The following is a 26,097-nucleotide window of genomic DNA, read 5'->3' as shown; positions in this document are numbered from 1 at the left end:
GCCGCCTTCATGTAAGTTAACCTAAGCGCTAATACATTTGTCGATCTAGTTAAATAAATCATTGTGATTTATTGATTTTTTTCTAATATTTTTATTATAAAGATAACAAATCGGATTAAATAAAAAACAAGTGTTTTAGAACTACTTAATAAAATATATCAACGTAAAAATGTTGTGAACCATTTGCTATCATTTATATATTATAGATACTTGCCTTTTTATTAAATGGACAAAATCGGAGCAACTGTTGCTCGTTGCGAATGCGCCTGTAAACAGCTCGCAATTACGTAGTTATGTCGTGAACAAGAAACGTCGGACTAGAACCATTTCTGCTCAGTCTGTACTATGTAAATGATGTCGCAGTAACTTACGGGAAACGAATTTCTTATTGTTTTTATTAATCTTACGACTCTGAGTGAGAACACATTCCCCAAGAATGGCGCAGTATCTGAAAAAAGGTGCGTATAACCTATACTGATGTTTGTCAACTATGATCACATGTCGCTCTCGAATCGAGGAATCGTTCGGCACGTTAGAGGTATCCGAGGGTGGTGGTGGAGGTGGTGGTCATGTGCGCCGCCATTTTATTCAATTCCGTCGTTTCGGCTGTGCGACTGCCGACTACGACGGAACGGTGGAATGAAATGTTATAATGGCGAGTGCGTCTATTCCGCATATTTGATGTCGCGATAAAGTTGGGCGTACGCGTCTGCCTTATCGGTTGTCCTGTTAAGATTTCAACACTCGCGGACGTTCTCGTCAAGCCGTCGTGTCGACGGCTCGACTTACGGATAAGTTGCTTCATTACTGAAGGTCGCAACGTGCCGACGCGCTACGTATGTGAATCATACTCGGAGATATGGAGAGATGCGACTCGAGTAACACGCGATAATCGCGTTACTCACATCAATTCCGCGACACGCTACATTCCGGAACACGTGTGACGGCACACGCGCGTCTCGGTGACGAGCCGACGGACGTACATTTTTTAACGCAATTTCGCCATTGTCGCGTAAACCGTCGTGCGTAATTCCTCGTGCGTATATACATCTGCGCGTTGCTCATTTCTTCATATAATATGATATTGGAGCGAGCATGAAGGTAACCGTGTGCTTCGACAACGTCAGGGTGGTGGTCCCGTGCGGAGATGGAAGTTTACTGGTGAAGGAGCTAATGCATGAGGCCATTCTGAGATACAAAAAAGCCACTGGCAAAAATGATAACACCTTGACCATCAATAGTCTGTCTTCGTTGACTGGAGGTGGCTTACTGGATCCGGATGACAGATTGTGTGACGTAGCCGATGATAGAGAACAGATCGTAGCTCACTTTGCCAGCTCCGACGTCAATCACGTAGGTGGAGATGGTGCAAGTTCGGTTGGCACCAACAGTCCTGACTTCTTTCACAGAGATGTCAAGGAGCAAGCTTATCCAATCGATATCCATTCCTCTGTGTCTAGTAGTATTAAGAGAGAAAGTGCCAAACGTCTGTCAATGCACGCATTGTCAACGAGAGAACCTTCTCTCACAACGTATTCTGCTCAATCTCTACCAAGAGAGTCTCGACGTAGGGAACCTTTAGGTCAAGATTCTAAAGCTTCGTACGAATTTGGCAATAACATCGAATCTGGAAATCAAGAGGTGCGAGAAATAGTGATAAAAAATGAAGCAGGGCCACTGGGGCTCCATGTGGTGCCATGTTACGACTTATTAGGCAATGATCAAGGACTTAGAGTCGAAGGTATCGAACCAAATGGTCGCATCGCCAGAGACGGACAAATTGATTTACATGATAATATTATAAAAATAAATGGTCATAATTTGTTGCATATACCATTTCCAAAGGTCCAAGATATTTTTAGAACATGCATGAATGATCCTTGTCTACAAATTTCCATTGTTAAATATAAGAAGAAAGCGAGGAATGAAAAATCTTTGCATAAAAACCATGGGAATACCAGTGGCGGATCGGAGAAAACCGAAGGCGATGAGAATATCAAGAGACTTCAATGCAGCAACTATAATCTTTTACAGACTGCGAACACTAGAAAAATTGGACGGATGATAGAAATAGAATTAGTGAAAGGAGGTAATGGTTTAGGATTTAGTGTTACCACACGTGATAATCCTGCTGGAGGACATTGTCCTATATATATTAAGAATATATTACCAAAAGGTGCTGCGGTAGAAGATGGCAGATTGAGACCGGGTGATAGATTGTTAGAAGTAAATAATAAGGAGATGACGGGCAAAAGCCAAGCAGAAGTCGTGTCATTGCTCAGAAGTATTCCTGCTGGTGGTAAAGTAAGGATGGTAGTATCGCGTCAAGAGGAAATTTCTTCAAACATTCCAGATTCTCAGGGTATTGCGCCATCTGTTCCTCCGACTGCTGAAATAATGGATAATTCAAAATATTGGAATGCATTAAATAGATCACCAGCGAAAAAGAATGACGTGCAAGATAAAGTGAGCACTCACAATTACGAGAAGTGCACATATAAACCAATTAAGTCCTCTGAGGATATTGTTTTATCTCCACGGAAGAATCGTGTGATAATGAACTTAGATATACCAGTACATGATTCCGAGAAGGCTGGTTTAGGTGTTAGTGTTAAAGGCAAAACCAACAGCTCTGATGATAATACTAACATGGATTTAGGTATTTTTATAAAAAGTGTTATCCATGGAGGTGCAGCATCCAGGGACGGTCGTTTGCGGACCAATGATCAATTGCTCAGAGTTAACGGCGTATCTTTGTTGGGATTATCTAATTCTGAAGCAATGGAGACTTTAAGGAGGGCAATGCTTAACACAGACAGCTCAGTAACTGGTGTGATTAATCTTATAATAGCTAGGAGGGTATCATCGTATGATACAAGTGAGAAAAATACTGTAGATAATTTACAATCTCACCGTAAGCCAGAATCTGTTAGTAGCATATACATATCGGATTCTACGAAAATGAATGATGGTATAGTCAAGGAGAAAAACACTTTAAATTCTCAAACCGATGTATTGGATAATGGTGGATTATTATCTTGCGTGACAGCTTCGCCATGGAATCCTGTCATTGACAGACTAACGGAGCAATATAGCAAGAGTAGTTTAAGAAACGAAAGTTATTGTCTTGCTACAAATAAGACATGGATAGAACCTATTAATAATGTAAAGAAAATTATAGGAACGCGCGACGATCGGGTTGAAGCAGTATTGCTAGAAGAATCTAACAACGATAGCTCTCAAGGAAATGACACCAAACGAAATACCGAGGATAAAGACAGCCAATATTCCGGAGATCCTACGTACGACAGCCAGTTATCTTTGGAAGAATTAAATTCTTCGTCAAATAAGTTTTCTCGTGACGCTCTTGGCAGACAGAGCATGTCTGAGAAACGACACGCAGCACTTGATGCTAAAAACACAGATACCTATAAAAGAAACAAAAAGTTGCGTGAAAACAGAGAAAATAAGAATGCGGATCAAGTCAATCAAAAATCAACTAGCCAAACAAGTAATCACTCAAGCGATTTGGGAGATTACTCGAAGAGGAGCAGCAAGTCGAACAATTTTGAGAAACATTCAAGTAAAGGGGCCTTAGCTGGAAATACAAGTGCCGACAACAATGTGAGACACCATGAAAAGTCTGTTGATGTTGCTCAATCGGAATATATGTATACTATACCCGGATGCAATAATAAGTTTCTTTCGCCGAAAAAACATTGGCTCGTAGACGATGTACATGATGAAGTTACAAGTAGCAATAATACTAAAGATGAGCGAGAAGGTTTTTCGAATAGTCGCGGAGATGTAAAGCAAGCTTCTCTTAATTCAGCATTGGATGACCGATATAAGCGGAAGAAAAACGGTCTTCGATCGATACTTCGATTGAACAGAAATAGGAAATCACTTAATTTTGGGGATAGCATAGAAGCGAGGCACGAAACTAGTAATTACTGCAGCGGCAGGATCAGTTACATCGCATAAATGCAAAGAAAATATGCAAAATAAATTTTCATAAGTAAATAATATATATATATATATACACATTATCGCGCATCTGCAAATATATACACATTTTGCATATATATAAATATATATTTTATCTATATATATATATATACGATCTGTTCCAAAGTGCCTTATATCATTAAAAGAAAGTAAATAATTCTGTATATATATGATTTTGTACTTGTCTTTAATTGATACGGATCATGTACTTACTACGATATAAACATTATACATGTAATTTATATGACACCGGAATTAAATAATTATTAGTTCCAAAAGAGGAATTATATTCTCTTGCTAAATCGGTTCAAACTTTCGAAATACATTTTCGTCGTTCTCATCGAATTAACTGTACCAGTAGTATCTTCAATTCATAACAAAACATCAATTAACATCAAGGATAAATATGGCAAAAAAAGTCAGAAAAAATTATGGTGGTAGGTATGAACTTATAATTGATCGACTTTCTTTTTTCGTAGTTAATTTTTTGTAATAATTTAACGATATTGCTTTATTATGTGTTTCAGCCTTTCAGATTACTCCAAACACAATCCTTTATCAGCAGAAGCGTTTTCGAGGCAAAATTAATATACAAAAACCCAGAAAGCCGCATTATTTCAGAGCATTGGTAAACACATTTTTGACGCCTTTTTACCCGATCAAAAATGAAAACAAGAAATTAGAGGAATTATGTTACAAAGCAAGAACTGTGAAAGAGAAGAAAGAGTTGGAATATAATCCTTACCAAAGAATAATAGCACGTGAGGTCCGCAATTGGTTTGACAATTCCAAAATGATTGCCATTTGTCATCAGAATTCTATGAAATCAGAGGATGCGTTTGAGCTAGCAGTTCCATTAAAGAAATTAAATATGTACTACAAACGATATAGCAATAAGATCATGAAATTAGCATTGACGGATTCACCTTACTCGGCAACAATGCCGTTGTATTCGTCGCAATTCTGCATTGTATTTGGTTCTGACATAAATGTTGCTGGCTTTGAAAAAATTATTAAAAAGTTTCCACAAACTATTTTATTAGGTAAGTAATTTAAAAAAGCGCTAAAATAAATGATATTAAATTTATCTATTTTTTTTTTATAGCGGGTATACTAGAGGGACAAGTGCTGAATAAGACGGACTTTTTGAAATACGGTAAAATGGATCTTACATCGGCGCGGGTTCATCTTGTTCAGGTGTTACAAAGTGCAGGCGGTAACAACTTGAATCAGCAGCTCACGCATCATCAGTCCACATTAGTTGCTCGATTAAAACAGATCGGTACAGATAAAACAACTTCCGACGAGAACGAAGAATCGGTGCCTGTATAATTGCAAAAAATTGCTTGTATCGATAATTTATTATATATTAGATTTATCGAAAGCTTTAAGTAAAGTATGATTTATTTCCCTACACTTTTTATTTTCGATAAAAATAAGAAACATTGATATAAAGTCAGGTGTGTTCCTCTTTTTATTAGGATCTTACTTTCAATCCTATCAAGGACGGTGTCGCGATAAGATTACAATCATTGAGCAAGCAGCGTATAATTTCTATTACATACTGATTCATCGGGATCCGAGCTTATACTAAACTACGTGCGTATAAAAGATCTTCGCATGTTTCATCGAGTCTGTGAATTATCGTGTCAATATGAAAGCATATAATATAAAAGCATTTCTAAAACATCTTATTGTCACCATAAATTTCCTATTTGCCTATTATTGTAGTTATAATTTTTTAGTGGCAGTAATTGCAACGGGGATGACACTTAACTCCGTTTTCACCACATCTGCAACCACCGGACGTATCCCCTTTACCCTGCGACAAGTAATGAATATGATCAATAAAATCATAAAACATGTCGTTAATATTTAACAAATCTCGTTAGAATTTATATAAAGTCTCACCCTAATAAATTGCAGAAAATAAATTAATACGTACTCCTGGACCCCAACGCGGTCCTCTGGTTACCCAACATATCTCCGTTTTACACATAGAGCAAACTAACCAGTCGCAACCCCATTTTTTCATAAGAACAACGGCACACGTGGGACATGCAAGTGCCTCTCCTCTATCGACCATCTCTTTAAGCATTGCTGCTGTCCTTCTAGATTCCTGATCAGTTTCTTTCGAAAGTTGTAATTCTTGCTGATATTGTTTGCAATTCTTTCCAGTATGAACAACCTTTGAAATCAAAATTTATATGCTCTTTATTTTATTTTAAAAATCTACTTTCTAAATTCTTTGGAGAATCTCACTCAAAAAATATGAAAATTGAGTCTTGAAAAAAAGTGACTCAATTTTCAATCTTTAAGAGAAATTTCAGAGTAAGATGTTTTAAGATTCTCTCTCACTATAAAAATTTTAGAGAGTATATTTATTTTTATAAATTGATCTTTCATTTGTAAATACCAAATAACGTAGAATCAATATTAATAATTTCACACTTAACAATATAAATATTATATAACACATGTCTTACGTAACATTGACAGTGTTGAATGTTAAATTATAACATTGGTGTTATGTTACTTTTAATTGATGTTTACTGAATTTAATTTTTAAGTATATGCTTTGCTAAATGCATTCTGTACTGCGATATGCTACGAGAAAAAAGAGATGTATAGAATTTTTAAACATTTTTTTTTAATTAAGTATTATGTCGATTTTAATAACAGTATTGTGCCAATATGTTATACACTCGTAATTAAAATGAAAAACAGTAAAATGAAAAACTATTGAAATGAGAAATAAAACAATACAAAGAAAGAATTTTCTTGCTGTAAATTTACATGCATATATATTTTTAAAAATAGCTTTTCAAATTCATTATACATATAATATCTTTAATACTGAAAATAAAACGTGGAATTTTATTACGTACTGTTTGTTAATATCGCATATCGATTTCATGCATCAATTAACAGTAATATTTTTATATTCATTGTATAATACATACATTTTTCCGTTATTTGGTTTTCCTAAGTTTATCTCTATATTTTTCGGTAGATATAAGTAACACTCACCTGACAAGTAAGACAATTATTAGCTTCACATACAGGACATAAAAAATTATTCACGTCGTCGTCGTAAATGCACCAACCAGGACAGTCCGGTGTTTTGCAGTGGAAAGCCTTGTTTCCAGCGTTGTTCTCAGCTTGCGCGATCGACTTCGCGAGGTGCTGCTGATAAACTTTCGGCTCGACGAGCTAAGTGTAAACAATAATAGAATCGTCACAAATTTCATTAAAACTTCGGTCGGATAATCTTAAACAGAAACTTACCGCCTTGATCTCACGTTCTTGAAGGGTTGATTCACACGTATAGTCGGAGTCTCTGTATGGACATTTCACTTCCGCTTCTTCGCAATACGCGATCGTATTGGCGATACATGGCCTTTGAATATACAACGAAAATTCATTATACGCGGAAAGTAATTCATGTTAGTTTCCATTAATAAATAAACAAATGAAAAATATAATTGAACCATCGCGCGTTTTTTTTCTGTGAAGTTTGCCACATGATAAAATCTCGGACATTCCGTGCATACGATCGTAATGTCTCTTGCGGAAACACTAGCGTTTTTATCGCGTTAGTAATGCGCATGAATCAGCTTATTATAGAATAGATAAATATATCTGTGATGCATCACAATTTAATATGTAACAGTAACACATATTTACCTAGACGCTAGAACTAGCTAAATACATTTCGCTAGGATAAATTAGAATCGATACAGGTGATTCCAGAGAGAAATGACTTATTGAATTGATAGCGAATTGACAACGATATGATAATTTTGACATCGATTCGACATCTAATTATTGACGGTCATTTCTCACTGCGTTCTAGCGAAAGTATTGTAGATTATATCTTTGTACAGGGGAAGCACTTATGCAAAAGCACGGTACAGCTACTGAAATTGATTCCTGTTCTTAACGGATTAAACAGTAATTAAAGCTGGGATGTGAAGATTAAAGCGTTCTACCTGCAGAACATGTGTAAACAATCCCTTAGAATTACACCTTCTCGTGGACCATATGTAACGAAGCATATTGGACACTCGATTGGCTCGGAATTTGGAATGACATCCCAATTCTCCAACGATATCAGTTCCTCGTATCGTCCTATCTTGATGTCTTCCGACATGTTCGTCTCCGCTATTTCTTGCTATTGTTGTATATAAGCATACAAAACGTACATTACATATCTTCATCTTTGATTAATATATGCAGCTAATAGATAAACAAATGAAAATTAAAAACGCGAATATTTAATAAATTAAATAAGCGAAACTAATAGCGTTTTCCACTAAGAAAATTGGTGCGACACCAGCGTCGTGCTATATTTCAATGAAAACTGCATTAAATGCAGTAATAGTGCAGGTTTAGTGGAATATCTCTCTCTCATAAGACATCCATTTTATTGATATCCATTTTATAATACATGAAAATATATACGACTATGTTCGAACTTAATTATTTATTTATTTAAAACATTTTTTAAAATTAATTTTATACATTTCAAGAGTTTTAAACGTCAAAATGTCATTGGGAAGCTATTATTAGAAACATCAAAACTAATACAATGCCGTTGTTATGACATTAATTAGAATAGTGTAATATCATATCATAACGTAATATTATACTTTATTAGCACGACCATCTCAATTTCAACTTACACTGGTCTTCACTGACTTTAAAGGTGGAGAAAAAATTGAATTGAACTCAGTGCAAGTTTTTTCAGTGGAACATTAAATACTGAAAATATGTGAACCGGTTTTCACAGTAGAACAATAAAGTTGCACTCATTACTAGTGTTCTCTCACTAGTTCTCTCAGTGGAAAACGCTATTACGTTTGAGATAGCACGTCGATGCATTACCTCATGTTCATTTGTTATCGATATTATTTTATCTGCTTCTTTGGTTTCTTGCTTTTCTTCGATTGTCTGCAAAACTTCCATTGGTGGATCTTGCGTCAATTCTTCAGGAACTTCTTCTGCTGACTGTGGCTTGTTCATTTGCGCTGCATTGTCGATATGCAATGCAACACTATCTACAATATTGCAGCATATCATAATTTATAACTAAACAAAGATAGCATAAAAATATTCCATTTAATAATTAATTATATAAATATATCTATAATTATTTAAAATAAATTTTGATATTCACGTTTAAACTAAAGGACTTTAAAATAAAAAATGCCGGAATAGATTTTTGTTTACTGAGAAATCATATTCAAATCGAATGAATCAAATTTACCGGGTGCTACGAGATAAAGAAACACTGGTGAACCATCGACTGCGTGTAACTCGACGAGAGTGGCTTCGTCGTGATCAGCCAAGTTTTTCCCAATGATCCATCGCTGCACGTTCGTGGGTATCTCAAACTCCGTATGTATCTTTGTCTTCAGCTCGGCTACCGTCATTCTCGTCGGCAGCTGTTATCACAGCCCGGTCCATGAAACGTTTTGTTTGCATATCGAGCAACCGTCAGTATCGGTTACTTACCTGAAGTGGTATGGGCCCTTGGTGAGCGAGTTTATCTTCGATATACATATTGACTTTAATCGACTGATCCTTCAAACGCGCCGCCGAACGCTGTCGTATAACGGAACAATGGATTTTGAGTCTTGCCAATTCCTTCGCTAATCCCGCCGCTTGCTGATGATGACCCGACGCGATGGCCCCTTCCAGTTTTCTCAGTAATCGATTTATGGCCAGAGTATTCATGTTCCTCGCTGTTGAATTATCGTCTGCAACAATAATCATTATTGTAGAATTTTTTTCTATAATTAAAAAAATAATACTATAATTTAAAAAAATATTAAATTAAAGAAAATTAATTAGAAACAGTTTATTCTTTTGAAACTTTCAAAAGTAAATTTCAAAAGTAGATTTCTTTCAAAAGTAAATTTAACAGAGATTATTTATTCACATATTTCTTCATTTTCTTAATTTTCCTTATTTGAATCGAATAGTTGAAACAGGTATTTTGTTCTAAATAGATAGTTTTTTAATAAAACTATTATTTTAGCAAATATAAGTTGCGAAATTACCTTCATTTGTAAGCTCATCATTGTTCAACATGATCTTACTCTCGTCTGCAATATTGAATTGCTCTTCAGGATGATTACTTTGCAAAATATCTTTAGATGTCGTCGGATCCGGTTGTTGTTTCAGCGATATGGGAGAAACGTGAGTATTTGCGTATAGCGATGGTTCTATCACATTGGCATAAGCGTTTTCCTTATATATCTCCTTCGTGGTCTTCATAGCTTCTATCTCGGCGAAATCGCGTGGTCGTATCAGTTGGAAAGTATTCTTCACAAGAACCGAACCCTTGCCAGAAGTCTTGTAGAGTACATTCTCATGTTTCCATCCCGATGTAGACGGTCGCTCGGCGGAAGTGGAAGGTTGATTTAATCTACGGATGTTTCCACTGGTTTGCGCTGACGAGGATACCTTTTGCTTATCTGTCTCGTAATCATTCGACGTTGTCGCTATCCTCGTTGTAGCAATGTAGGAGGTCTTGTTTGTAGGTACGGGCGAGCGCTTCTCAAGCTTTTCGAGAACATCGTTTGACACAATCTTCTTCGACTTGGGCCGTTTCGGTAACGAGTGTTTCATCTCCTTCAGCATCTCCTTCAAATCCGCAGTAATTGGGTCCTCGACAGTATTGAGAGCGGTTAATTTTGTCTTACTGGACTTCGCCTTCTGGTCTGAATCAATCAAATGCGACGTTCCCTTGTCTTGCATCGATCTTTCCGGCTGTATCGCCGATCTCGTTTTACCATCCTTCTCGGCTTCCACAAGGATATCGAGTACTTTGGCCACTTTACTCGATACAGCTTCATCCCCTGAAACTTTGTCTCTGACATTGTCAGATTCGGCTACTGGTCTCCGCTCGATGAGTTTGAACTCTCTAGAACGCAGCTGTCGGTCGATCTCGTCGAAAATGTTCGAAAATTCCTTTTCCCCCTCCGCCTTTTCTCTGAAGGGATCTAACGCGGTTTCTGTATTTTCAGATAAGTTACGGGTACGAGAAAGTAGAAATTTTCTTCTTGTTTCATTGTTCAATTCGCTCGGCGATTCTTTGTCCTTCGTTTCTTTGGCAATTTCCCGCCGCGATCTAATCTTTTCTTCCGGAAACGTGATATCCTTCTGAGCAGTTAAAGACTCACTCTCGCGATTCGCAGCGAGTTGACTTTGTAAAAATGATATTCTACTGGATGCGTCCTTCATCAGCTGATCATTTTGTTCCTTGCTACAAGTAATTTTGATGTCTACCGACTTTACATCCGTGTTCGTTGATTCAGTTCTATTTCTCGATGATCTCTGCTGCGGCAAGAAGTACCTGGAAATATCTTTATCAACGCGAACGCTTTGGCCGAGATCTTGTTGCACCGAGAATCTTTGATTCCTCCAATCTCCGATTTGTTCGAATCTGTCGTTTCTTGTTGCATCGCGATCAAACTTATAACCTGGTTGATCCCTTTTAGCAAAGAAATTAGCGTTGACCGTGACTTTAGTGATATTGCTGATGGCATTGAATTTTGAGATTAACGCGCGCGTGCCTCGTCTAGGCGATGAGCTCTCAATCGCCGAGGTGACCATGTCCTGAACTAGTTCTTCGTTGACGTCATTCCTCTTTTCGAAATCTTCAGCAAATTTTGACGTCTTCAACAACATCGACGCCCGTGCCCGAGCTTGCTCTTCCTGTACGATTGCCGCCGCTTCTTTATCCAGCTCGCTGATGTTTGTTAGAATAGACAAGCCGGATTTTCGTTTAGCCTCCTGTCGCTTCCTGTCGTCACTCTGCCGCTCGCCGCGATGAAAAAAGTTTAGCCTTGACAGGGAAGCGTCAATGGAATAACTCGGAGAAGAATTTATACTTGTTCCGACACACTCGTCCTTCATTTCGGCGGATGTCATAGGGCTGCGAAAGACGGCGCCTCTTTTGGATGATCCGGAGTCGCGAGAGTGCTCGAATACGCTACGCTTGTACCAAGGTCGAGGCATGTTCAGGGTACTAATTGGACTCTGCGCTCTTTCTTGCAGAACAACCGTCGCGTTGGACGCTTCTGCGTCGCTATTGTTGTTTTTCGCGGCTTTTGGACTGCCGCGAACTTCCTTCTTTGACAGCAGCATACCACCCTGAAGGATTAGTGTATCATTACTGATCGATTGCCCTTCATCGACATTCTTCCGCACTTCTACTTCCATGCCGTCGCCATCGGTGACAAGCTTCGACTGGTCCACAGTCACTTTCTCGGGAGGTCGCGGCGCCCGTCGTTTGCGTCTATTGCTGTTCCGTGGCGGTGTTTCGCGTGCATTGACCTCCACGATCTTCACCACCGCGTCGGGAGGATTGGGCGCTTTCCGTTTTCCCTTTACGTGGACCCGTCGTCGTGTGGACCCATTGACTCTCGCGCTCTCAAATCTTCTCGACGAATCCGATAAATCTTTTCCAGGTGTCAGGAAGTTCCCACACGAGCTGAAGGTCGTTGGTTGCAAAGAGTACCTGGCGGTGATATCTTGTCTTCTAGAGTGTACATTAATCGGTAACGTGCAGGCGGCGGCTGCGGCCGATGACGCGTTGTTTTCTTTGTTACCCAAGTATACTTTCGAGGCTCCGGCAGCGAACGGACCTACTTCAGCTGCTTGCTTGAGTATATCCAAAGACAGCACGTTGCAACGGCCCAGAGTTCCCGTGTGAAATGCGAAACTGCGGACCGTGGTAGTACTGTAAAAGGTATTTACGCTTTCTACGCTGGAGTAGATGCTGCTACGTGGTCGAACGACGCCATCATCGTCCGGCCCCGCGCTCGTTCTCCGTCTTTTCTCCACGGTTGAATCTCTATTTCGCTTGAACCACTTGAACAGGGAAAACCGGCCGCTGCTACCTCCGCCGCTACCGCGTGTCAGGGAAGTCGTTTCACCATCGACAGCACTACGCGCTACCACATCGTCGATGAGACCGGACGTTCTTCCTCTGCGGTCGCCGTTCGGTACTCCATTGAGGGATGCGCTCGTCTCGTTACTGTATGCGGTTTGCTGTACCATTCTTACTCACTCTCTCACATATTCCGAGGCACCGCGCCCCGCCTCAGCCGCCACGCTGCATAGTTCTTTATTTAGATTCACCCGAAACGTGGTTTTAAGTTCCTTCCAGTTTCTGCTATACACGAACGCCAAAAATTTCGACGGATCAATCGGAGAGCCTCCCAACAACAGTCACGTCCGCCGAACAGACATCTCGTCGCAGAACCCTTCTTCCTCTCGCTCTTCTTCTCATCCGATCTTCGTTCTCTCGTATTTAACTGGCAGCTCCTAATTCATCCGTGTCGAGAATCGTCCATTGCAGACTTCAACGAACGGAGGTGTCAGCTGCATCGCTACGACGACGTCTCTTCGGGAATCGGGCAACGACATACGCGTGCACACGCGCGGACTGTATATCGGCGAATTTTGCGGCCGAATCGCCCGTAGTCGATGCCGAACCGGCGACAAAGATACTCATGTCGGTAAACTATTAATAGATCGGGTGGTCTCTCTCTCTCTCTCTCTCTCTCTCTCTCTCTCTCTCTTTCTCTCTCGTGGCGGGGTTATTTTCAAGTCCACTTTGCACACCGCGCGCCACCGGCCAAAATCAAAACAGAGAAATACGGGCTAACGTGCGCGCTTTTTTAATGCGGCTTCGTGAAAAAAATACCATTGTGTGGTTGCCTCGGGTTTTAGTTGACGTTGAAATGTTTCCGATTGAAAGTGATATGCAATTCTGCGCGCAGCGCACAGTTTCCGTTCTAATATTTTAACAACGGCTGCATCTGAAATATTTGGACTAATGGAAAAGTGTAGGCGGGCGCGGCGGAAATGATGAATGAGGCTTATCTTAGGATAAGCTTTAGAGATTTAGTATATATTAGCAATATCATATTGATCAAAATAATTATACAACATAAGCTATTGTGTGTTTAACTTATCCGTTAAATGTAAGTCTTCTTTGTAGGTTTTAAGATGTTTTTTGTTAAAATATATAGGAAGATTATTAATATTTTAGATTGATTGTGTTAAAAGTAATCGCGCAGTTATATTTCTGAGACAAATTCATTTAAAGACTACATATATACGTATTAGTTTAACAACTAAGTTTAACTGAAAGTAGCGTTTCTCTCGTACTTAATAAAATCTTCGTTCATTACTTATCAGTTAAATGATTTAATAATTCTTAGCATTACAAAAGAGGTCAGCACGAAATTATTTTTGTATCACATTTCACAAGCCTTACAGCTTACTAAAGGTATATATTTAGTTTTTTTATTTTTATAATGTAGCATATTAATAGGTAGTGAGATCTTCAACGCGCGTTGAATAAACATCGTTCTCTAACAGACGCTGTGTTTGCAGTACACGGTATTCGCAATCGTATTTATTTTCGTAATAATTCTAAGCGCTAGCTATACACGATAGAACAACCCCGTTATGCTGGATCTTAAGTTCAGGAGATCTTAAAACGTCTGATTTACATCGCCATGTCCATTTGCATCGCGGTGCATGTTCGGTATTATTTTTGGATTTGACTAATCCCGTGAGAGGGTATGGATTAATGTAGCGATGACCAGACGCTGCCTATGTGGCAGTGCGTGACTCTTCTTCGTTGAGTGAGTCAGAGCGTGAGTCCGAGTTTTGACAAAATTCCGAAAACGCGACAAGCAATACAATGATCCCAAAAAGCTTTCTCTGTGGCCTTGAAAAACCCACACTCGCGTTTTTTTAAGCTGATCGGATGCTGCCCCGCAACATGTAGGATTTCCACCGAAAATAAACTCGTAGTTTGCACATCACGCTCGCGGGACTGAGTTCTCTAAAAATACGCGGAACTTCTCGTAGAAGTAGCAGACGTAGCGACACTATCGTTAGGCATAAGGAAATTTGTGATACTTTCCACATATTGATTATTTTAAATTATTTGATTGTAAATTTTAATTATGTCATGTGTGTGTGTGTAGACGATGAATAATATTTGGCAAGAATATTCATTCTTTTTTTTTAAACAAGCCTACGTAAATGAAATAAAAATAAAATGAATGCGATATTTAAAACACACATGGTAATACACATGATCGTAAATTTAAATTTTTTTATATTTGAGAATATTACATTTTTTGTAACTAGTAATTAATAATTATTTTTATAGTTATTTAATTTATATCAAACTTATTCGTCACTATATAAGCTAACCAAAATAAAATTTAGTGTTTCAGTGATTATTTTTTGCATGATTAAAATATATGTATCTTTATCCCCTTACGATAATCATCAGGCTCTATAAATATCTGTATTTTTTGAAAAAGAAAACTGTAACTGTAACTAATTATTTTTACAAAGTAGCTTTCTGAACCCTGTTTATCTCGCGTTTAATGCGTTGACGTATTGACTAAAAAATCTCTCTTTCCTTTCTCTCTCTCTCTCTCTCTCTCTCTCTCTCTCTCTCTCTCCCTCCCTCATATATGCACATATTTGTTATATGTTGTATTGAATTTCTTCTATTTGTAAATTTATATAAAATATATTAATACAAATTTGCAAAAGTATATTTTTATATCATATTTATTTTATAAATACAATAAAAAAATATCATATATCTTGATAAAATAATTATTTAATGCTTTTGTAACATTTTTGTAATTATATTTATTACTGAAGAATTTGTTTTTTATGTTGGCTTTACGATTTATTTTTATGTTTATACATTACTAATATAAATGTGTAAGAATTCAGCTTTGTGAATTTACTTGAGAATTAATTGAGACATATATTTCTGGATTCTGAAAAAAGAAATAATAACAACAGATTTCTCCCGTTACTCATGTACATTATATAATTTATTATATTATTACATTTTATGTATTTAATGTAGCATACTTATTTTATAGACTTAAGCACATACAACATAAACTAAAGCGGTTCTATAAACACAAACAGGCACACACATTTTCGTGTAAAGCACAAATTCAGACGACTATCTCACAATAACTCAAGAACATAATCTACTGAGAGAGAGCATGCATAACCAATTAGGCACAACAAACGGAAGAAGCGTGTTATTCAAGCAATTTGCAATTGCGCAACCGACAATCGTGCCATTAAAATTAATTAAATTCTGTTATTGAACGAATGATTCGCTCGGATTACGTAGATTCATCCACATTTTGCAAATAGCAAGAAGATACTATCTAGTAGTTTGTTCTGCTCGGCAGAATACAGAGTTATAGAAATAATCCTTTCCCAATCTCCCTTGATTATACGAAGCGACGGAACAAGATCGACTTCCTCGACGCTCGAATGGCTCATCGGAAATTCAGGGTTCGGGATGTAGAACAAAGACACGAGCTGAATTCGCTTGGCGAATAAACGAAAGATTTACTCAATCTAAATTACAATAATCATCATTTGGAGAAGACCTCGCAATTACCGCAACTCAAGTGTTTTTGTGGATAGCTTCGCGAAATCGTACGACCATATTCTTTCGTGACGAGCGTGACGAATAGTCTCTCTTTAATGCTTAGCGAATATACAATGAAATATAAATTATACTATACTTATATATATATAGGCATGTATAGCATAATAATTAATATGATTTTATGATGATAAAATAATGGAATGTGCAATCGTGTAGCTCTTTGGCTGCATTTAGCAGAAAAAGCAGTTTTGCAACTGTTATAAGATTCTTTAATATGATTGGTTTTTATCCTTAATTCCTCACGAATCTAAATATATAAACAAATTGTGTTAAAGAATTTTGTAATAATAATTAAAGGTGCTTTTGTTTGCTGAACACAGCTATTGAATGTACTAATTGTTTATGTGACGTGAGGAGTGTAATTTTCCTATATATATATATATAAATATATAGTGAATGGAAAAAATATTCGTACAGAGAAAATTTTTATAAAAAAGCCTTATTTGTAGAAAATAAACATTAATTAGCAATTTTGTATAATGAATATGTTGTTTCCTAATGAGAATTAAAGAACTTCGTGTATTTTGATCATAGAAGGTTAAATTTGTGCGAATATTTTTTGTGCGCCATAATAATACTTTTTATTTATCAAGAAAATATATTTTAATTATTGCATCTTTTTAGGTAAAATAATTTTGAGAAATATACAAACATGTTATTTTATTCCTTGTTAGTATATAACTAATTAATGTTTATTTTTTAAATAAAATCATATTTTTTTAAAACATATTTCCTTTGTGTACACGAGTACTTTTTGCTCACTATATATATAACAATCTATTTGTGCATAATACTAATGAAACTCATCATGCGGTATTTTTACATTTGCAACGTTAGGATTCGTATCCCACTTAATTCTATTATTTTAATTCCGTGTTATCTAGGAAAATGTATACATTTGACCGAAAACTTTTGGAGAAGAAGGAAAATGTTCTATCCCCTAATCCCATTGATTTCGTAGGATCGGTTCGATACACTGGCTCGCGGTGCATGGTCTTAACTCTCTTTTATTGTCGGAAGTCGAACTGGAGCGCGAGGCTGCGCGCCACCCTTTCCTTTTTCACCATACCGCACCACAGCTACCCCTGCGCGAAGGGGTTTATTTCGCGATTCCACCGCGGTCTGCCCCCGCTCCAATTCTTGGCTTTCGCCGTGCTCCGCGTTCTGAATACAAATCGTCGCGTTCTCTTTCGCGAGCTTTCCCGTGGACTGCGCGATCATTACCATTAATGAAGAAACCGGTAGACGTGCTTTATCAGTGATATCTTAGACCATATCTTCCTCGGTTATATCCTCTTGGACGCATAACTCACCGATGACCGAGACGGAAGTTCCGAGGCCGACAGTGATGCGGAATTATTCTCGCCGGATACACAAGTCCGTCAATATTCAACGATTTACAATTTTTATATTCGTGCGTCCCCGGGGAAAGTCGTGTCATTGAACTCGGCGGGTAAAAGGTCGATGGCGAGAAGAATGCCGGAGTTTCGAAGGCTATTTTATTTATTTAGACAATCTCTGTCCTCTCTTCCGTGACATTTTAGTACGCGAAATCGAATGTAAATTAGTTATCGAGCAACGAATTCTTATGCAACAAGGACGAAGGATCGTCTGATTGGTGAGAGGTTCAAATGAGAAGACGAATGATTCTAGATCCTGAGCGCCGGAGGACAAACTGAATTATGAATGGTTCATTCCTCAAGATTTTTTAGTTATGAATGGGGCATGTAAATACGCGCGAATGCATAATAAAACAGCTGCGAGAAGGGTCCGCCGCAAGTACGACGGTCGTGTTATTTATTTTATAGAAACGTTTGCGTCGTGTAATCAAACCGCGAGATTAAAACGTCGTGCCTCAAGTCGAGTCGAAGCACCGTCTTTAATTACGTTCAAATTAAAATTAAAATAGTTCAGCGACAGGAAAATTGCAAAATGTCCTTCATATGCAGAATTATTTTTATCATCTGATTTCTTTTGCATACGATATAATGTCAGGCAAATTCATAAAAAACTCTTACCTTCACAAAAACACTCTTTTATAGCACGTCACTGTATTAACGAAATTAAATAATACAGATTTGTTAGTAAATCAAATAAACCGCGATACAAGTTTTATTTGCAGACAATAGATGAATAATAGATATAGTAAAGCGAAAACAATTTAATTTAGCTTTTTTCTCGGAAGGTTAATCAAATGTATAATATAAATGTCTTATATGAATAGCTATCTAGATTTCCCTTTGCACATTTTAACTTATAATAAAGTCGAATTTTATTATTGCCAGATGAGATATCTTAGAATCGCTAATACAGCGCTAATAAATATCACCGCGTTACTTAGAAATGTATAACATTACTGCTAAGCGCATTCTTTGCACTAAGAGAAATTCAAATGAACGCGGCCGACAATGATCCTGGATTCAGCAGCCTGATAAGAAATTGCGATGCCTTCAATATGCAAATTTTACGATGTTCCACACCTATCAGCCCTGTTCCTCAACAGATATTGGAGAAGAGAAGCGATAGCTATTCATTCGATGCAATATTCGCCAAGAAGAACAGCTAGAAATACATTGACCACCTGCTCTACCCCATACAATGATATTTAATTCGTTCTGATATACATATTTATAGTATTGTTCTCTATTATCGTTTAGACAACACGGTTTATAGAATTTAAAAATAAATTGTTAAAAATAATAATATTCAAAATGTCTGTTACTAATCAGGCTCAAAAATTTTAAGAAACAATAATGTTTATATGTTGACATAAATTAGATATAAATAGCGATATAAATTTGTTTAAAAATTCATATTAATTTATACTATCACAAATATGGATTATTTTTAATTTCTCGTTGATATATTAGTACAAATACGGATTGTAGAAATATTTCGCCGCAGGATATAGGGAGACAGATATCCCGGCTACACAGTGAGGAAAGTATTTCTCAAGCAGACTTCAGTACATGTTGGAAACGCTAACTACGTACTTCAGTTACACCGCCGTACGTGTGCGAGATAGTTAGATTGCCTTCCCCAAGTTATCCTTCTACATGATGTTAAACTTCTCTCTAGTTTCCATTGACCATACGTATGCTACCGTACTTCCACAATATCCGCGATATTCGCTGATGAATATGAGACTGTGGACAGAGATTAGATTACATGAATTTGTGAACTTGTCAAGTGTATTGAAAGTAAGTATCTTCAGCGAATTAAAAGCATATAAATCTCTATGTAAGATGCTTTTCTTATTAAATACCTTACTGCAACAATTGGTTACAATATAGACGAATTTTATTCTTCTCATGATATCCTCATTCATGATGTGCAATCTGTTTTTTCCCAAGCAAAATAAATATATTTTTCCCATTTTTCAACTTTAAAGTTTATTTTCTCTATTTTTTTCAAAACGTAGGTTAGCTCACTGTTGCCGCAGGGTCTTCAATTATAGTATATAAAAACTCGGTAGTTGCGAAAAGAGACACGATTGTCAACAGTGTTACCATACAATGTAACATATAATGTAATATACAGTATAACGATTATTTATGAAACTAACCATTTCGTTTTATTTTTTAGTAGCGTTAATAAATGAAAGGCACTCTTCGATCTAATTGAATACGTTAAATTAAATTACTTCGGTCCCCAAAATCTCTCGGAATAACTTTGACCTAAATTTTGACAATGTCCGGATAGCATGCACGTCAAAATTGGAATGTAAGACGTTTTTTTTTAAAACAAGATGCATATTGTTTGGGCATTATCAAAATTTGAACCAAGTCACCCTGATTTTTGGTCAAAGTTATACTTCATTTTATGATGCACTAAACGAGTGGTAACCCACATTTACAAAAGAATATCTTAACGTCATATTGATAATATTGCCTATTATCAAGTGATATCGAATATCTCTCTCGATATGTGAAATAAATTATGAGATACGCGCTTGCTTCCTTCGCGTCTCCTTCCCGACGTAAATTCGATTTCCTACGCGTTGTCACCGTGAGTTTCCAACGTAGAGCATACTCGTTTAATAATCGTATTACGTGGGGCTTAGCAATATCCGCGGCGTCAATCAGTATGGACCCATCGACGTAATCTGAAATATCAAATCTGATCTGGCGTTCCATTAAACTGAAAGCTAAAGAACTTAATCTGTGCCCGCCAATCACCCCTCCTCGATTCGCGAGGTGCCGATTCTCTTCGTGTAAAAGTCTTCCGTATATATATATATATATTTTTTTTTTGTCTCAATATGATATATCTTTTACATATGTATATTACAACCATCTTTTTTCTTTTATGCATTAAATAAAGTATATACGCGGCAAAGGCATTCAAGGCTACGAGTCACGGAAAGTAGACATAACTATTCGTCAAAAAGAAAAGCCTGATCGATCGTGACAGTAGTAAGTTGTTCTCCATCTGTGAAAAAGCAAATTTACAACGTCTCTACATCCCACATAACTAAAAGGACGCTCTTAATCCCGTATAAAGGTAGACAATTCATTCTTCTAAATAAATATTTTTGTCGAATATCACTTTTCTTTGTAGGATATTCTACGCTTTTAAATATACCTTCGTTGTATGTATTTTTCTTCTACTTTGTATTCATACAACTCGATACGGAATATTTGACTTTGACATCAATTCTTTATGCCTCTTATTATCGCTATAATAATGTTCACGAACGAATGCAGACGTATAGCTTATAGGCTTTGGAGTGAGACACATTCTGCGAAAGCATTAAGTTTCTTGATTAAAGTCGCAAAATTTAATCAGTGTTTTATTGCGATACTCATGGAGTAATATCATTGATTTAATGTGTATTTACTAGATTGTCCTGCAAATGTCAGAAGAATTTATTTCAAGCCACTAATTGCTTCAAAATCCATGAAAATAAATATTTTATATATGTGTTTATATATAGTAGAAATAGGATATCAGTTTTGATATTTTGCATTCCCTATCAATTTGCGCGACAATCTTTCCCGGTTTAACCATAACGACATTTCATGTTCAATTATTTTGTAGCATATTAATTCGGATGAATTTAGCTAATTGCAGTAATATCTATAATTTCCGCGGTATTATGAATTTATTGATTCTAAATTTATGTGTTTGTCCGTTTTAATTTATTTTCTTTGGTTTCACCTCTAAAAAGAAAAGTGAAAAATGGAAAATTCAAAAATGCATATCGCTGTTTCGCCCGGCATATTTTATCGCCATCCCGGAAATTCGTCACGAGGCGACGCGTCATTTGAACACCACGCGGCGCCGCGACGCCTAACGACCTAGATTTTTCTCGAGACTATTTTACCGCGACCAATCCTCTTCTCCTTGCGTAAGCTTCAACCGCAATTTATCGTCTGTACATGTGCAAGATGACGTCGGCGTTATTTTGGCGATTCATGAGTGAAAATACGAAATGTATCATATGCTGATAAAACTCCACAATTTTTTTTTTTTTTAATAAACGTGAGTATCATGACAGCTTTATTTTTCGCGTGATTTTTGGATTTTTCCTCTCAGGCAACGTGATACCAAAATAATGTAAATAAAAATGTACAAATGTTCTTGGAAATGGATAAAGTGAAAATTATTGTTCGTAATTACAATATGTGTACATATATAAAGTACGAATTCTTACAACAATGAAAATGCAAATTCTTGAAGAAGATTCATCATCTAGTTAAAGATAATTTGCGTTTCTCTCACTTTGAAACCTGTGATCATACGAGTATAAAGTTCATCAGCTGCGGTGTTAATTTCTGCCTCCTATCGATTTCTGTTTCAATCATCGTTAGTATGTTTTGCTAATTGTTGTTCATTACGTGCAGGATACAATGCGAAAACTCGTGCGTTTGAGTGTACATATAATCACGTATACGTGAAAATTCATTTTGCTAAATTTATTTTTGTTAAATAATAGAATTCAGTTTTATATTTTTATTAAATAACATTCAACAAAACTTGTACAAACATTTTTTATACAAATTCCTCGAAGAGGAAAACAGTAAGATATTGATATTGCGGTATTTGAAAGAGAAAACAGCAAAAGGTACAGACATTCATATATTACAATATACCGTCGTATAACGCTACATGATATTATTTTTATCAAATTTCCTTTTATTCGACTTCTTGGAGGCATAATAAATTAAATACTAGACGCAGCGCAAAAATAAAAGTAATGTTTTTATCACGCCTTTATTTTCTACAGATGGTTTATATACATCGTAAAAATTAAAGCAGCTAATAAATGACAGCGCTCGGAAATTTATTAGAGAGGGGGGTGGGAACGGGGGTTTAAAAGAAAAAAACCATTAGAATGTACCTGCATGCGCGTTCATGTGTATAAAGCTATTTCGTTATTTAACTTTCTAGCCATAGGATAATGCGTGTATTTATGCGTGCCTGCGTTCACACGCAGTACGTGCATGCGTGCGTGCATATTCATCCCGCGTTAAACGTCATTCGGTGCTTCGCGGGGCGGGAAAATCGCGCGGCAGACTGTACGCGAATTTTTATACGACAGATTTTACGTCTCGCGGAGCGCTTGTTTGCCCCTTCGTCTCTCTTCCCGTCAACCCCGCCGCATTTTATGGTCTGCATATCCGCAGTCCCGGTATTATGCAGGTATACTATTCGCTTAGGCGTCGGAATTCGGAATCCGGCCGCAGCGCCGCGTCGGCTTTTCTAGGTCTGGAGGTTCACTGACGCATATATGGATGTGCCCTCGCAATACGATATGCCCAACCCGCGCTTCTTGCTTGTGAACGTTTTACGACATCGTTTTTGATCGTATCTGCTTTGTGTCCGACGTGGCCACAAAATTGATTACGAGAGTCGTAATTTCGTCGTAATTAAAACGTGTCCGATGAGTCTCCGTAAAAAGAAGGCAAGAATTGATCTTTTGTCAGTATTTTTTGACAGATAAAATTATACAACTAACGAATGAAATATTCTATAGAAATATATATGTACAATTAATATTAATTCTTCTTGAATCTTATTTCGCAATTACTTATTTTTTAATAAGTTTTTACAGTTATTTGCTAATTAATTTTCGGTGACAAATTGAATATTGCTAGCACTAAACATTTGATTGAAGATAAGATGCTGAGTATCTCTTCGACACTATGATGGAAAAGCACGAAAAGTAATTAACGAAAGTTATCTCGGAAGAGATTGAGAACGGATCGAGGAGGGTTCGATAACGGCTTAAGGGTTTAAATTGTTGCTCCTATGGCGAGAGATTCACGTATCTAGACTGGGATAAGAGGAAGGACAAGCAGACGATAAGAAGTATCAGCCTGTCTCTCTGCGAGATGCTCGGCTGTCGGCTCCAATAACGCAATCGCGAGGGATCGATTTTCAATTCAATTGTCAGAGAATGCAACGTGTAAACCGCGATGGAAAGTGCAATATATTTTCATGAGTGCCCACCATCGAATGGACGGGAAAAGGTACGGATAGCGCAGTACGGTTATGCTGGCCCAGGAGGGATGGTTTAAAATCGAATACTCTCGAACCCGAACAAACTCTTGTACCGGCTCAGGAAATCCGGTATAAACTCGTAATATCGCATTTTTCTTTCTTCTCCTTCCTTTTTCGTATCCTCTTGATACCGACCGGATTTTTCCTCTTTCTCCTTATTTTCCCTCTTTTCTCCGCATTCGTGGTTGGTGAATCTCAACTTGACTCTTGCACTCGAAAAAATTATTCGAATCTTTGGCTGCGCAATTGCTGTACCCAAATATAATACAAGTAATGATGATATTAAAATGATGTCAAAATGACTTCATAAAATAATTACTAAAAATCACTTTTTAATAACGATTTATTTTAACGTAGTTATCGTGACTTGTTGTCCTATAGGTATATTTATCCTTCTATTTTGCCGAATTTTTAACACACCTGTGTACTGAAAACTCTGCTTTGATAACGTGGTCACCTCCGAATGCTTTGAACTGCACTACCTTAGATGCATGCGTATCTTCTACCTTGCAGCGCGGCCTTTTTCACTCCTATTCATGTTCAGCGATTTAAAAGCGACCGCTCCTTTTGCTGCACCCGCTTTGCTCGTCCAACTTCAATATCACGTGGTTCAGTGTATTCGGTGTATATCGAAGCTTCTCAATAATCTCTATTGAGTGTGAGAGTATATTTCTCCTTTTGCTTTCGATCACACAAGCCCACTATCTCATTTCATGCCTTTTTCGTATGGAATTTATATAGTTGCGATTCTTTTTAAATTTAATTTACATTACAAGAGAATTTATCTCTATTAATTTAATTTAATTTTTAATTTAATTTATTGTGTATCAGCAGTATTTCAAATTATAATAGAAAGACGCAGATACACAAAAGGTAAAGCGCTTGCATTGTTACTGTTATAAAGCCTACTGGGAATTACATAAATGATAAAACTGAGAATAAGACGCTGAATATCGCATAATAGTTACAAATAAAATCAGCAGTGCTGTATAAAAAGAATACAACACCAAAATGAAATGGTAATATAAAGTAAAATAAAATGATAATAAAGTAAAATGAATAATAAAAAGAAAGGAGGGGAAAAGAAAAGAAAAGAAAATGACGTAAATATAAAAGAAAATGACACAGAATGAGAACAAGAGCAAGAGCAAGAGGCGGAGAGATAGCACTACCATAATTTACAAGTACTCCACATAAGGTAATGAATTTATCCCGACTCAGCAGAGTTTTCTTAACATTGCACACTGTCACAATATCGCTGCGCCACGGAAATATATTCTTTCTCGCGTAAACGTTGCATTCATATTTTTTAAGAATACGCGAGTAATACGCGATGCAATCCTCCTCTTTTGCCTTTTACGTACAGCTTCGTAGATTCTCTGGATTCACTCTTTTTCGCCTCAATGCAAAACGTATACAGAAAGAACGATTGAAGGATCGATATTCATCCCACCTTTTTCGCACGCGCTTTAACGACGCTAGGAAATTGAATGTTCATCATAATCCGCGACTTTGGCTTTTCAACCAGATCGAAGAGACTGCTAGGAGACTGTACAACTTTGAATATCTCATCGTTGTAGATGAACTTTCGATTTGCACGAGCGATGACGCGTTAGGGAAGCTGCGGAGAAATATAAACTTTAAAGTGCGTTCTTTTCTTCCGCCTTCTTCACAAAATATAAGACGCAAACGTGATATCCTTGTTGGAAAAGTCCAATAAGATTTCTCGAAAATTGGGGAATTTCACGATTTAAAACGAAAAAATATAATGGAAAAAATATAACTCAAAGAGTGGGAAGAAAATTATACTTATATGAACGTTAATAAAAATGAGAAATCACTGACATTTTTGTAAGATTCTGTGTTGTTTGAAATATGCTCGGAAATAAAAATAAATATTAGTTATAACGATAGTTGCATTTCATATCGTAATATTTCTCTTGCAACGGAAATAAGAAAGTATTCGAGAATATTTTAATATCTATCTCATCAATAAGATTCGAAGAGCTTCAGTCATTTTAACTTCATGGAAATAAACGTAAACAAAA

At 36.9% G+C, this 26,097-nt stretch overlaps 2 protein-coding genes across 2 annotated transcripts; one reads left to right on the top strand and one right to left on the bottom strand.

Moving 5' to 3' along the window:
* Positions 1–540: 540 nt before the first annotated feature.
* Positions 541–5,356, top strand: LOC108751109 (partitioning defective 3 homolog). The gene is made up of 3 exons (XM_018491093.1): positions 541–3,946; positions 4,536–5,051; positions 5,114–5,356. The coding sequence occupies exons 1-3, from the start codon at positions 1,096–1,098 to the stop codon at positions 5,338–5,340; spliced, it is 3,594 nt and encodes a 1,197-aa protein (XP_018346595.1). The 5' UTR covers positions 541–1,095; the 3' UTR covers positions 5,341–5,356.
* A 378-nt stretch (positions 5,357–5,734) lies between these two features.
* LOC108751108 lies at positions 5,735–13,505 on the bottom strand. Its single transcript, XM_018491092.1, has 9 exons — positions 10,074–13,505; positions 9,526–9,770; positions 9,278–9,455; positions 8,896–9,068; positions 8,001–8,182; positions 7,297–7,408; positions 7,039–7,221; positions 5,954–6,196; positions 5,735–5,830 (listed from the first exon to the last, which is right to left on the bottom strand). The coding sequence occupies exons 1-9, from the start codon at positions 13,078–13,080 to the stop codon at positions 5,750–5,752; spliced, it is 4,404 nt and encodes a 1,467-aa protein (XP_018346594.1). The 5' UTR covers positions 13,081–13,505; the 3' UTR covers positions 5,735–5,749.
* Between the last annotated feature and the right edge of the window lie 12,592 nt (positions 13,506–26,097).

Source organism: Trachymyrmex septentrionalis, unplaced genomic scaffold (assembly GCF_001594115.1).
Source record: "Trachymyrmex septentrionalis isolate Tsep2-gDNA-1 unplaced genomic scaffold, Tsep1.0 scaffold40, whole genome shotgun sequence".
NCBI lineage: Eukaryota > Metazoa > Arthropoda > Insecta > Hymenoptera > Formicidae > Trachymyrmex > Trachymyrmex septentrionalis.
Note: the sequence above shows the minus strand (reverse complement) of the source record. Positions and strands in the feature narration are given on the sequence as shown.